Source organism: Protobothrops mucrosquamatus, unplaced genomic scaffold (genome assembly GCF_001527695.2).
Source record: "Protobothrops mucrosquamatus isolate PMUCROS unplaced genomic scaffold, P.Mucros_1.0 scaffold960, whole genome shotgun sequence".
Taxonomy (NCBI): domain Eukaryota; kingdom Metazoa; phylum Chordata; class Lepidosauria; order Squamata; family Viperidae; genus Protobothrops; species Protobothrops mucrosquamatus.
Window position 1 is genome coordinate 385,664 of NW_015387204.1, and position 15,684 is coordinate 401,347.

General features: G+C 36.5%; 1 protein-coding gene across 1 annotated transcript in view; it reads right to left on the reverse strand.

Moving 5' to 3' along the window:
* The window catches only part of KIF6 (kinesin family member 6), a 113,188-nt gene that overhangs the window by 31,779 nt on the left and 65,725 nt on the right, over positions 1–15,684 (reverse strand). Inside the window, exon 15 of the mRNA XM_029284803.1 lies at positions 14,114–14,169. Coding sequence (XP_029140636.1) covers positions 14,114–14,169 — 56 coding nt within the window. The remainder of the gene's footprint in view (positions 1–14,113; positions 14,170–15,684) is intronic.

Here is a 15,684-nt window from a genome sequence, read left to right on the forward strand (position 1 = left end):
GCAAGTCAGAGGAATGCTAAGGCAGTCGTGAAGTATCTAGAAACCAAGCATTATGAGGAATGGTTAAAGGCTGCCAGGTGAAAGAAGTAAGTTCTTTTTCCCTGGAGGTCTTCAAACAGAGATTGGACGATCATTTATCAGAGCCCTTCAGGTGAGACAGCAGGGACTATAGAATGAATAGGGAAACCTTTTCTTTGTCCTACTTTAATATCATGCCTATGTTAAGCCTCCTCTTGGATATATCATTGTTTGAAATCTCCCAGTTCATGTACATTGCATTTATAGATGAAGGTCATGTTAATTTCTACAGAGATAGATTTTCAATATACAGTAGCTGTTTTGCAATATGTAACATGTCCTCAATCTTCACTGGATGATATCTGCTCTTTAACAAGATTACTATGATTGTGACTACATGTAATTTACTCTTTCTTCGGGATTTGTACAATAGAAAAGAGTTGAATTGTTGATCTCTCCATCTCAATAACTGCTGTCTGCTTGAAAGTATAAGATTTTTTTTTAAAAAAAATAAAAAACATTTTAGACCTATGCTGTGGTGAAGTTGCATTTATTTCAGTTATAGTTGCAAAAAAAATGTATATAGGTCAGTTAGATTAATGGTTGATTTAAATATGACGTTCAACCACTAGTCATTATAAAGGTTACACCTTTGGCCAACTACATACCTCAAAAATGCAATCAACTCTTTTACCCAACCACAGATGCTAACCATCATATTTTTCCTGAGTACAACACTTTCTGTTATATAGCTGCTAGAGTATAACAGAAATCGACACTATAATCTGTAGAATATTAGCAAGCATAAGGACGTACATGAATTTAGAATAGGTATCATAGTACAAATCTGGAGAAATTTCTTAATTATTTCTTAATTGACAAATAGTTACATCATGAAACTTTGCTTATAGTTAGTTTCTATTACAAGCTTATTTATCACAGTAAACATATGAGTATCCACATATTAAAATACATTGTTTGGTACAAAATTCAGTTGAAAATAAATAAACAAACAAACAAACAAACAAACAACTACTACTACTACTACTACTACTACTACTACTACTACTACTACTACTACTAATAATAATAATAATAATAATAATAATAATAATAATAATAATAATAATAATAATAATAATAATAATAATGTTGGAAGGGACCTTGGAGGTCTTCTAGTCCAACCCCCTGCTCAGGCAGGAAACCCTATACCATTTCAGACAAATGGTTGTCCAGTCTCTTCTTAAAAACTTCCAGTGTTGGACCATTCATAACTTCTGGACTTTATGCTGAGTGAATTCCTCAGTTGTCCCAAATGATTTTTTTTGTCAGAACATGTGGAGCTACAGCATTCAACATTTTATTGGTGCTGTTATCTCCAAACCAAGAATAGGTTTCTTGGAAAAATGAATTGGTTTCTACTGTGGGAATATTTTTAGCAGCTTGTTTAGTGACCTTATGTCAGATTGTCAAGCAATTTTGAAGAATGAAGAGATAATATAAGATACCTATAACAGCATAATCATTTGCAGGTCAATTCATAAATAAAACCCATTCAAAGGGTAGAGGATTGCAGCTTCCAATTAAATTAGACTTAATAGCACAGGTGTTTATAACTCGCATCCATTTGTTCATCCCAGTTCAATGTCTATTACAATATCAATTCAATATCACATACTCTTTGTTACCAATTTTGTCCTCATCACTATAAAAGATCAGTTTTGCTGAAAATAAAACATTTTTACTGGTATCATGGGAATGGCTTCAGAATGGAAAAGGCTAAGGACTATCATCTTATATTATATGAATCACAGTAATTTCTTCCATCTGTATATGACCACAAAGAGAAAATAAGCAGGCTCTATATAATAAAAATCATCTGTTTGTGTGCATTTTTTTTCTTTGCTGCAGTGTAAACAACTAGGTGTTCAAAAAAATTACCTTATTATTTCCATAGCATTTCTTTCACTATGGTCATTTAGTACTGCATTTCCATAACTTTCAGAAACACAAATATTTATCCAAGAAACAGTGAACAATTGTATGTTCTTATAGAAGTACTCCTTTTGATCTTGATAATGTGAACTGTAGACAAGGTGCCTTTTAAGTAGAGTTTGCTTAAAACTGAACTTAGAACTTGGCTGACATCTCTATTACTAATTATATTTTCTGAAACCTCACCAAACAAGCTGCTAAAAATATTCCCACAGTAGAAACCAATTCATTTTTCCAAGAAAGCTATTCTTGGTTTGGAGATAACAGCACCAATAAAATGTTGAATGCTGTAGTTCCACATGTTCTGGCAAAAAAATCATTTGGGGGAATTGAGGAATTCACTCAGCATGCAGTGAGCTGTCATTGGAACTGTGATTAATCTAGTAGTCTTTGGCCTCAGTTTCTGAACATTTTTATCATCCCAAGGTATGGAAAGGAGATGAAACTAACAAAAGAACTGCGTACACTTTTGATGCAAGACATAAGGCATGACTGAATAGGGAAGATAAAATGAAGACGAAAGAAAAATTATGAGGGAGAGCTAAGTCTGTTTTCTTTGAACTCTGCTTGTTAGATTAATGAGGTTAATTTAAATTTATTACTCTTTCTTTCAAATGCATGCCCCTAATTACCAACTAGAAGAAAAAGCAAAGCCTTTCATTTTTCTCAGCTACAGAATCTTGTTTGAATAGGTCAATGGCATTGTCAGTAAAAAATAAGCACAAACCAGAGTCAATTTCCTTCTTTCGAAGTAGCAATTCCCATGAAAGATAACTGTTACATGAACCATTTGGTACTTTGATTAGAAATCATAACTATTATTTCAATAAAATATATCACACTATAATAATTTTTAGACTCAAAATGAAAGTCTGTTAATAAAGTAACTTGCTCTGAAGTATATATAATATCAAACAATGTCTTGGAACAACCTAGATTTAGGCATAAATTAAAATTCAGACATAATTTTTATTACAAAGTCCTTAGTGAGCAGCTTAATCCGCTAACTTCTGAAATAAACTTTATTAACATGAATGACATGCATGCAAAAGATTTGCAGCTCCTCATTCTCAGGCCTATGCCTAGTAATACAGGTAAATATAATGATATAAGTCTGGTAAACATTAAAAATATATTCATCAATGTAAAACATACTACATAGGTAACTATTTAATTGGTTGGAAAATTCAAAGGGAGGCTCATCTGATGCCTACTTTTATGTTATTTCAATGTGCAATTACATATTCAATGTGTAATTCTCTCAGCTCTTATAGTAAATGTTATGTGTATTGCTAGTTCCATGCTGCCATTTTTCATATATGATTTATATATTTCCCTATGTTTTATTACACAGCTATTTATATTCAGTACATCTCTAAGAGGAAAATAGATGCTTCGTTGTTCACTGTGAATATATGTTCATTTTGCCATTTGTCTAATGGCAAAATCTTTGGCACTGTATTCGAACAGACAGGAAAAAGCAACTGTGAACATTAGCTGGGTTTACATACTATGGTAAGCTAGGTTTTGCACAGTTGTATTTTTTTAATTATACCATAATTGGTTGGATATGAATATATTAAGCCTTAAACCAGTGGATTGGTTTGTTCGAATATGCTGGCTGAACTATTCTGGGAGCTGAAGTCCACATGTTTTATAGTTGCTAAGGATGAGAAACCCTGCCTTAAACTAGAGCTTAGAAATCAAATGGCTGGATTCACATATCCTAAGCCAATATTTCACAAAATGAAATAATATCCAAAGGATCCCGGTCCTCAAAAGATCTTTCTGAAGATCTAAAAGTAGCTGGACTGCAAAACAGTATAACCCTTCCACAACCGTATATGAAGCTTCAGGGTTTTTTAATGCATCGTGTTCTGTCTTTCAGGGGAGAAATAATCATGCTTAGAGCTCAAGAGTCTTTTATACAGAGACCTGATCATCTGATTGGATGCTTACTTGGTGAAGGGATTTATAATGGAGAAGGGAAGAGAGGCTGACAGTTCAAAGACTGTGTCTGTGCTGGGAGAGTGAGTACCAAGAGCAATACAGCCTCCCAGTGTTTTGCAGAATGTAGTGTTTTAAGAGCAGTTTAAGGAAGCTGACCTAAGGCAAGGAAACTCTTCCTTATCTTGATTTGGTGAGCGAGAGTGGCAGTCATTTGTCAATATTTCAAGTCTAGAATGTTATAATTATTTTGATATATAGTTTAAAAATAATTACAAATAAGTGTTAGGTTTATTTCTTGTCTACCTCTATTAAAACAAACTATATTATAGCACAATTGTCTCAAAAGTTGATAAAAATTTGTTTCCAGCTAAGATGAATATAAGAGCTGGATGTAAAATGGAAAGTATATAATGAAAATATCTAGGAAGCTTTCCCAAACAATTTAATTTGAAATCTTTATTTCTCTCCTTTTTCTATCAGGGATTTATTCTATCAAAGGAACATTCTTCATATAAGAGAAAGAAAATCTTGGGGTATAACCCTAAATATGGCCATTACATCAACATCTGACAGCTACGCTAATTTGGCACAACAACAGCAAAGCAAATTTGTCCTACCACAAAGTGAAGAAATAGTCAAATTCACTATGCTGTTTAATATGAAACAGACCCAGGAAGTTGGCAGCAGTGGTAGCTTGAATGGAAAGTGTGGGGCAACTGAGGAAAGGAAACACAAAATACATATGTAGCTTGATCCACAACATCAGAATCAAGCATGGTCTCTCTAGACCAAGGGGTGTCAAACTCGCAACATCATGTGATGTGTCGCGATGTATCGTGACTTTTTTTCCATTGCTGGCAATGGGGTGGGCGTGGTTTTGCTATGATGCATCCAGCCTGCGGGCTGGCAGTTTGACACCCATGGTCTAGACCATGAATAGAAACCCTATTTGGCCTGGGAGCTACAACCCATTTTAGATCTAGCACTGATGATGTTACCTTGTTAGGATAATGAAATGTTTGCAAGGAAACAAGCAAGTTCAGAGAGCACCAAGGACCCCTCACTTTAGATCTTGTCCTGTGGATTTGAAGAAGCCTTCAAAGAGTGATGGCTGCTTGGGTCCAATTTTTCATGCTCTAAGGCAGTGATGGCGAACCATTTAGAGACCGAGTGCCCAAAAACTGGCCCCGCTCCTGCTCCACCCCCCTGCCCCGCCCCTGCTCTGCCCCTCCATTCCCCGCCCACCCACAGGACCACTCACCGCCTCCAGGGCTCACTGCAGATTGCCCAGGCAGCCCAGCAGCGCTATGGTGGCCATACCCTCTTCCTGCGCCCTGCAGCATCAACTGCATGATGGGGTGTGAAGGCAGAGTCTTGTCTACGCTGCCTGGCTGCCTGCCATGTCCTTGACTGCGCTGCTCCGTGTGGGCCATGCTCGGGGGTGACTCTCCTTCAGGGGGGCTGCTGGAGAGAAGGGGGTCACGGGGGGAGGCAAGACTGGGGCAACGGCACGTGTGCCCATAGAGAGGGCTCCGAATGCTGCCTCTGGCACCTGTGCCATAGGTTCGCCACCACTGCTCTAAGGATTTTCTTGGAGAAAACTCAGGTTAAAGTTGGAAATAGACATTCACCTTGCAGAAACAATGATAAAAGAAAGAAAGATTTTGCATTTTCTAATGACACTTAGGCACTTTCCTACTAATAGCTCATAGTAATATACAGTATATCACTGTATCTAGAAGTTACATTTTTGGTGTCCTAAGTAAAGTCCAAGTCATGGCCTTGGAGCAATTGTTAATGGCATTTTTACTATTTTTTCCCCTAATTAAGCATTAGAACCCTACATTATATCACCTACTGAAGCCTTTAAAGAATCCCATTTGCCAAGACCAGCAAAATTTCTCATACTACATGCTAGGCCAGTTGCTCTGTGGAAAAGGCACAGTTATTTATTTCTTTGAGTCCTGCTTTGATTCAGCTAGTGGACTGAGCCATAGACCATCAGTTCTGTGATTCTGCATGGGTCCAAATGAATAAGCTCGTAAATAACTTTTTTTCAGTTAGATAGTGTGTATCTGGCTATTGCTTTCAGTGTTTATCACGTCTTTTTCTGAATTAAATACAGAATTGGCCCATTACCACAATTTCTTCAAAAACAGTAAAACTTTAAGACTGCACATTGTGAAGGTTTATTGTCCTTTAAGTCAATTGCATATTTATGCTGATGCTGCAGTTTCAATAGGGAAGCTATTAGCATTTATATTAAGCCAAATCCAAACTACTAGGAAATTTCTGGAAGCATAGAATTCAGAGAAATCAACCATCCAGAGATAAACCACATTTGCCTGCCATTCAAAATAGACAATATGGAAACTTGAAAAGGAAAAAAATATTAGAACACATCCCCTCCATCAGCCAACACTCAGATAAGCAAGCATCAACACTAAACAGAAAGTAATACTCTAATCAAGGAATCACCAAGGAGGAAACTGCATTTCCAGTAAAATTAGCAAGGCAAACTGTTATGTATAAACAGGCAACAAACCCCAGATTCACTTTTACTGAAGATATTAGCTAGTTGGGTAATGAAACATCTGCAAGGAAACAATTAAGCACACAGAACACTAAGAACTCTCCATTTCAACCCTGAGCTACAGATATTCTGTCCCGTTAAAACTGGTTTCGTTTCATCATAGTATGCAAAAAGAAGTTAACTGAATGCTTTTTTCTATACTTCCCTATCAACTAATTTTAAAAACAATATAAGTGCTTTTTATTAGGTGATATATCACAATTTTTAAATGTTTCCTCTTTTCTATATATCTTCTTTTACTGTATCTAGTCCAATGGATATGCTTACATGATATATTTCAATTCCCTTATTCTGAATTATGAATCAGTTTCTGATATTATTGATTGGTTGCACAATTAGACAGATGTCACATAATCAGAATTTGATATTCTTAATATATGTGTGTGTATGTGTGTGTATATGTATAAATGTGTGTGTGTATACAAACACACACATGCACACATGTACATTAAATACTTTTCAACACAAATTGTTAACAGTGCCATCCTATGTACAGTACGTCTCTCAGAATTAAATTCCACTGGGTTTGAATGTGGTTTAGCAAAATTATATAGGATTGGCCTTTATTTATTTGACAGACATTTGACCTCTTTTTATACTGTGTAGTCTCAAAGAGACTCAGTAAAATTTTAGCAACCAGAACCTATAACAAAAGATAACAGTATGAAATACTCCTTTTCAGGGTTCTAGCCAGGATTCCAGATAGTCATTGATATATCTATTTGATATCTTCCTCTGCACAGCTTAGCTTTATGTGACCACTGAATATGTTCTCCATTCAAAGGACTCATTGCAATATTCTTCCCCTTCTTTCTCCCTCCCACACTCTTTATTTCTTTATTTTTAACACTGCATATTTTCCTATTGTATTAATTTTCTGGCCAATTCACAATCAATAAAAATGTATCAGAACCCACAATATTAATAATGTAATCCCAGAGTCAAAAGGAGATTCTTTATATGAAATTTGTTTTGTAGGATTCTTGTAGGCATTTGGATTCTCTTGTTTTTGAATCATTCCTATATTTATTTTTCAATAGAAGAAAATATATGTAGTTCAGGGATGAACTGTTAAGTCCTTGATGTTGTCAAGTCCTTGGTTTTTGCTTGCAGATGTTTCATTGGCCAACTAGGTAACATACCCACTGTGAGTCTGTGCGGGATTTGCTCTCTGTTTATATACATCAGTTTGCCCTGCCAATGTTGGTGGAGGTGTGGTTTTCTCATTTGTAGTTCCTTGATTAGTATATTGTGTTCCGCTTGATTATTTGTCTGGTGTTAATCCCTGCTTATCTGGGAGTTAGTTGCTGGAGAGGATCTGTTCTGGGTTTTGTTGTTTCTTTCTGACCTTTTTTATGGCTCTTTTGAATGGTGTGTAAGTATGGTTTATTTCTATGTGTTTATTGACTTTTATTTTTGTCATTATATATTTATTGGATATGATTTAATATTGTCCTATTAGAAACTGACTCACAACATAGGAAAGAATAAAAACATAATACAAAGTAAGTAAAGAAGATTGGGATCTAATTACGTGACACAGAAACATGTGCAAAAATACACCAAATCAGGGAATCCATCCACTATAACTCAGGCCTGGGAGAACAACTAGGTCTTCAAAGTCTTCAGAAATGTCAACAGGGTTGGAGCCCCATGGATTCTGGGAGGGATTGCATGCTCAAAAGGCAGGTATCATAACTGAGATATTAAATTTATGTATAATGAGTAACACAAATATGATATAATATTTCTGTTTCCCCTAAAATAAATCATCGGTTTGTTTCACACAATTATTGCATGGAGGTCTGCTAGATTAAATCTAATAGTGATTGTAGCTATAGACACAGGCAGATCTGGTGAACACATTAGTTAAATTCCAAAGATCTTCAATATTGTATTTGAGAACAAGGGGAAAATCCCTCTTTATTTCTTACAATGGACAAGTTTGTTATGTATTTCTATATGTTATTTGTTATTTGAAGTCTAGAATTAAGAGTCCAAATAACAATTTGGGAACCCTCTTTTCTATAGATATCCCTTTTATTAACGCCACTGGACATTTCCTCAAAATACATTTCCATATACACTTCTGTACTCCCCTTGAGGTAACCTGAAAATTCTTATTCCCTGCCATTTGTTTGATATTTCTTTCCATTCATCCATTTCCTTACTACAACAGCTGCATCTTATTTTCATGATCCCATGTCTCTTTGCTTCATTTTAACTCATGCTTTCATTTGAGCTTACTTTAGTTATTCAGCAAAGACAATATTACTAACCACAGTTTTTAATAAAAAATATTTCTGCTGAAGTTTTGCATACCAGGTGGATTTTTAAAAAATGATACAAAAGGCCTACAAGCCCCAAACAGGATATTAATAGCAGGTTAAGATACCTGTGATTCACTCTTTGTTATTGCTTTCCATCAGTCTCTTTCATTGATATGTAAGAGAATGAGTATTAAATCAGTAGTCGGTCAAACCAAATTGAAATATATCAGTTTCTCAAAGCAAAACAGACTGAAACAGGAGATGAAGGAGTGGGTCCACATATTAAAAAACTGAAGAAAAAGGCATGTGATTGGAAAAAAATTGAGGAACTAAGATAGAAATGTAAGAAGAACTAATGTGTTCCCATTTTCCTTTAGTGGTTTCCCAATTATTTATCATAACTGAAAAATGTACTAATTGTGATACCAGTACACAAAAGACATAGCACTGTCTTTTGACTAAGTTTTATGTAGCGCTTTCCTTGAGACAGCTCACCATAGAAGAGCTGTTTAGGGATCGCACGGGGGACAAAAGAAGCGATACAAAGACACGCTGAAAGCATCTCTCAAGTCCCTGGATATCAACACCATCTCTTGGGAATTTTTGGTGCATGATCGACCGACATGGTGTACCCTGGTTTACCAGGGTTGCCAGATGTATGAACACAGAAGGACAATCTTGGCACAAGAGAAGCGAGCACTCCGTAAAGCCAGAGCTGCAAATGCTGAAGCAATAGTGTCTACATTTCTCTGTTCAGTATGTGGCAGAACATTCCGTGCTAACATCGGTCTCATCAGCCATCTACGGACACACCATTGATGGCCCATAATCCATAAGATGTCAAGGTCTTCATCGAAATCGATGGACGAACAACAACATGTAGCGCTATAGAAAAATAGCAAATTTCTAGCCAATGAATTTGCACTTCTTCTCTACCATTGCTATCAATATAACAAATGGAGTGATGCAATTGTACTATGTGGTAGTAGTGGCATTATATATAAATGAGGAACATTTATTAAATAAAGAATGAAATAGTATACATTCTTACTGACTTACTAGGAAATCCTATTTCTAGGAGTCTTGTTTTAACTAAAACTTTGGAACAACAATAATTTATCTTTCTTTTTACACTCAGCTTCAATTACAGCATTAATTGATTTTTTGCACAGAATAACAAGAACAACTGTTTCCCTTAAGAAAATTAAATAATTTAATTAATTATAAATTATTTGCACTGATTTTTTCCACTTCTGAAAAGTTTAGGCCAATTAATGGAATAAATTTCACGTTCATATTGAGGGACTAAATAAGTTAATGAAATATCTTACTTAATTACTAATTAAAGAAGAAAAAGATAGGATCTTTTTAAAAAGATCCTATCTTTTTCAACAGTTATTTTAGGGGTGGGGATCATGTGGCCTGGATTTGTCCAGTTTTATGCTTTTGTCTAGAGTGCATTTCCAAAAATATTAAGTTACATTTTGACCACTGTGAAGAACTTTACTTTTTTCACATCTTCTTTTTTTAATATAATTTTTATTGAATAACTTTTAACAAGATAAAAACAATGAAAATATTTCAAAGAAAGAAATTAAGGAAGAATAGAAAATAAGTAAGAAAGAAAATAGGAAAAAGAAAATAAAAGATTATAAAGAAGCTTCTGGGTTTTTTGACAATGGTTATAAAAGATTTATATTCGATCCACTCTAAGATTACATAACAATTTATTTCCTTCTATATGTTACTCTTGTGTCCAAAGTACTTAGCCCATTTTATCATATGGTCTTTCACTTGTTCTATTTCTGTTTCAAATTTCAATATAAGTTTATACTTTATAGCTATTGCATGTTCATAATTTCTACATTGTTCAACTTCATCTTCAAATTATGTCTTCTGCTGCTCCATTCCAAATGTCCTATTTTCTACCTTAAATCTTTCTCTTAACTGTACATATTAAAAACACTAAAAACTAAATCCCTCTAGAGCCAGTTGATATCTCAATGTCCTCTTATATTTTCCATGTCTGTTCTAAGAACTCTTGATAAGTTAACCATTTTTTTTACCTACCTCAACTTATGACCACAATTGAGCCCAAAATGTATGTTGCTATGTGAAACACTTGTTAAGTGAGTTTTGCCCCATTTTATGACCTTTCTTGCCAGTTGTTAAGTGAACCAATGCAGCTGTTAATTTAGTAACACGGTTGTTAAGTGAATCTGGCTTCCCCATTGACTTTGGTCGTCAGAAGGTCACAAAAGGGGATCACATGACTCTGGGACACAACAATAAATATGAACATAACATAACATAAATATGAACCAGTTGCCAAGCATCTGAATTTTGATCACATGACTACAGGGATGCTGCAATATTGTAAGTGTGAAAAATGGTCTTAAGTCCCTTTTTTCAGCACTGTTGTAACTTTGAATGGTCACTAAATGAACTGTTGTAAGTCGAGGACTACTTGTATTTTTTTTTCTATAAAATGCTTCTTGTGTTGTAGACAGGAGATAGATGATGTCGTATCCCTCCCCCTCTGTTGAGAGAGGGCTGTTCAATTTTGAGATAGATGGCCTCTTTGACCCCTCTTTCAAACCAGCGGTCCTCTCTGCCCAAAATGTGGACTTTGCTGTTTTTTAAATGCAGATAGACTGCTGAAGCCTGCATGGCATAATATAGGACAGTGGAGGCGAACCTGTGGCACGCGTGCCAGAGGTGGCACTCAAAGCCCTCTCTGTGGGCATGCATGCCACAGCAGCTTGTGCAGGTCCATTAGGTCGCCACTGCCCAGTGCGGCGGCTCCACCCAGCACAAAGGAGGCGAAGCGGCCAGCTAGCAAGCTCGGGTAGAGGTGGTAGAACACACCCATATCCAGCAAGCCAAAGGCCACCCCGAGGTGGTAGAACACACCCATATCCAGCAAGCCAAAGGCCACCCCATCGGCGCCATGGCCCCCCAGTCCCAGCTAGGATTGCATGCCTCCCCCCATCTATGCTGGGCCTCCTGCCCACAGCCCCACCCGCCAGAGACCTCCTGGATCTCCCCCAACCCTGCCCGGCTCCACAGGTGTCCCCCCATGAGCAACATCGTGGCCATGCCCACCCCAGCCATGCCCACCCAGTCTGCCGTGACAACCGCAGCCATGCCCACCCAGTGGGCCACACCCCCATGCTCCCCGAGGGCACCACAATGCTGATGCAGCCCTGGCACTTTGTGATAAATAATTGGGTTTTGGGTTGCGGTTTGGGCACTTGGTCTCTAAAAGGTTCGCCATCACTGATATAGGAGAACAAACTCATCAGGACAAGAGTCAGCAGTCCATTTGCATTTAAAAGACAAAGGCTATTCTTTCGAAGACAGCACAGTCCACATTTTGGACAGAGAGGATCGCTGATTTGAAAGAGTGGTTAAAGAGGCCATTTATGTCAAAACTGAGTAGTCCTCTCTCAACAGAGGAGGAGGGATATGACATCATCTATATCCAGTCTACAACATAGTCCTTTCAGTAGTTCCAAGAAGGCTTTACACCCATTTGCACTACTCAGGAGACCCTAAGCACACAGATAAACCTCCAAGTGGCCTCAATGACTCTATAAAAGAATGCAAATGACCAGCTATCTGCAAGGAATATAAATCCTTCCATTCCCCACCATCCAGTCACAGATGAAGAAGCTTCTTGGATTGGAAGTGAAATTTCTTCAAAGAAAAACAAGAAAGTCCAGTGGCCTCTTGAAAAAGCATCTTTGGGACAAAGAATTTGGTAGATTTTTTTGAAAAGTTTATAAGTGGACTTCTTGAAAAGCACTGCTAGTCTTTGACATAGTTACAAATTCTATGAGTGCAAAGCACTGAAGAACTGAAAACATCATAAACATCACGAGGGCTGAGCCTTACCTATCATCATGAAGCTTGTATGCACACACAAAAAGTTATAGCACCTTTTGATCATTGAAACATTAATATTGTCTTCATTTTCTTTGCATTTAATGATTCCTTCTCTTTGCCAAGATTGTAAGACCTTGGGTAATATACTGTATATTATGCTACTGACATTGCTCATTAGCCCTTCCCATAGTTTCCCATTTGGGATTAAGTATGCATGATAACTTCCTTTAATTTCTGGGAAACTAATGCATGATTTTCAAAAATTCCCCTTTCAGATAGTCCTTTCTAATTTAAATTTAGAACAGAAACCCATATGTACCAGTCTTACCATTTTTATAAATATATTATTACATGATTTTAGACAAGTCTCAACTTCAGCACTCATTATAATGATTAATATCAATTTTCAGATACAAAGCAACATATTCATGGTAGCAATTCATTTATTTTTTTGTTCTATCACACAATAGTAGAAAAAATATTCATTTTGCAGCAGTATATTTTGGTGATTGCAACTTAGCTGCAGATTTAGCACTTGTGAATTCTACTCTTTGATCCCTTTGAAAAGTTGGGAGAACTACTAAAATATACAACTAAGATCACCTCATTGCAAGCATCATGGCATACCACTGTATATCATGGAAAGTGGCTAGATTTTTTCCATACCTCTGTTGTGAAACAGTGATCGCTCCAGTGGAAAATCAGAATGTTAAAATATTTGCGGTAGAATTTTAAAATAGAGTCAACCACTATCTGTCATGACCATTACAAATCATCAAGACTGTAATATGGATTCTACATTGCATCAAGTGGCTCACCAAAAGGTCCTCTGATGACCTTTGTGGGAAAGAATATCATATTATTAAGTGTTGGCTAGCAAATACAAAATAATACTGATATGGACTTCATTGAACATACTAGAGTAGCCACAAATGCTTGATGGAATCTAAAACAAAAATACAGTAACGTAAATATCTAGCTTCAAGCACACACGGGTATAATTCCTATGTGCTGGTTTTTCAGTATAATTCTATCAGAGAAGTAGCCATGTATGATTTGATGTATGCCATTCTTTATAGTCATATGACAAATAAACTATACTGTTTCTGTTGCCCAATTAGCATAATCAGAGTTAAGAGGAAGAATTCTGAAATAGAAAACTCTTTTAACCTTGAGATTTATATAAATTGGATGTGTATTGCTAGAATTAACAGAATGGACTGAAATTGAAGAAACAAGCTTATTAAACAAACAGGAAATTAGTATAAGTAATAAAATATTGCTAATTATCAGAATAGGGAAAAATCTAATTAACTCATTCTAGTGGCAGGTATAATGTTTTAGTCAGTGTAATATGTAATATAATTTGGATATTAAAAAAGAAAATATTCATACTTACTGATTTGATGTCTTACATCATTTACTTTTTGTCCCAAAGATTTTGCTTCAGCAAACCTGATAAAAGCAATCGAGTTTAGAATTTTTACTAATGCATAGTACAACTAGTCAACATTTCTGTACTATTTTTACTTGCGGTTTGCCTGCGCATTAAGTTAAAGCTGAATCTATGGCAATGAATCACATTAGACCAGGGGTCTTCAAAGTTGGCCCTTTTATGACTTGTGGACTTCAACTCCCAGAATTCTGAGAGTTGAAGTCCACAAGTCATAAAAGGGCCAACTTTGAAGACCCCTGCATTAGACTGACAAAGTGGCAAGTTACATTATATTTTGTATTGGAATTGTGTGTGTGTGTGCGCGCGCGCGCGCACGAGCATGCATGCTATTACTGAACTATATCTTTTTCATTCTGCATTCTGATATTGTTAAAATTATTCAGTATCCTCACTCGCCAAATCAAATGGTTTGTTTGTCCGTGTATTTTCGTAAAGTTATTTCTTTAAAACAAATATTCTGAGGAAGGAAGGAAGGAAGGAAGGAAGGAAGGAAGGAAGGAAGGAAGGAAGGAAGGAAGGAAGGAAGGAAGGAAGGAAGGAAGGAAGGAAGGAAGGAAGGAAGGAAGGAAGGAAGGAAGGAAGGAAATAATCAAATATCCTAAGCCAGAGATAAGAAATAATAGCAATAGCAATTAGGCTTATATAGTGCTTTACAGCACTCTCAGAGCAATTTACAAAGTAGAAGCATTATTTGCATATTGCCTCCAACAATCTAGGTCCTCATTTTACTGATCTTGGAAGGGTGGAAGGCTGACTCAACCTTGAGCTTTGTCAAGCTTGAACTATGGACAGTTTGCCTGCAATAATACACTTTAACCACTGCACCACCAGGACTCTTAACATAAAGCATGATTTAGCCCAAGTCCTACTCTTTTTCAGGCCCAAGTCCTACTCTTTTTAAAGCAATATTAACAGTTGATATTTTGTTAGAACAAAACAAAGAACAAATATTTTTAATTTTGCTAGCCCCCCAAAGTCATGTATTGAGATGGGTGGCCATATTAATTAATTAATTAATTAAGCAAACAAACAAACAAATATCTATTCTAAACCAACAGGTGCTAATCTCTCCATGGTCTAAAAAATTGGTATCTCTCAGACCAGGATGTGAGTGAATTCAGACCTTGCTGGTAAAAATGTCCTATATGATATTACTTCTACTAGTTACATTTGGTTTCTAGATTTAGGATTTAGGATTTATTTCATTTATACCCCGCCCTTCTCCCGGAGGACTCAGGGCGGCTTACAGCCAGTTAAAACAATTACACAAAATACAAATCTAAGATAAATTAAAAATAAATATTCGAATTGGCCACACTACTAAAATTTAATTAAAACCAATTTAAAATTACCCCTAGGCCAGTCCTGCCTGCTGAAACAGCCAGGTCTTGAGGGCGCGGCGGAAGGAGGGGAGATCCGGAATCACCCGGATCTCTGGGGGCAGCTCGTTCCAGAGGGTGGGCGCTCCGACAGAGAAGGCTCTCCCCCTGGGGGTCGCCAACCGGCACTGTCTG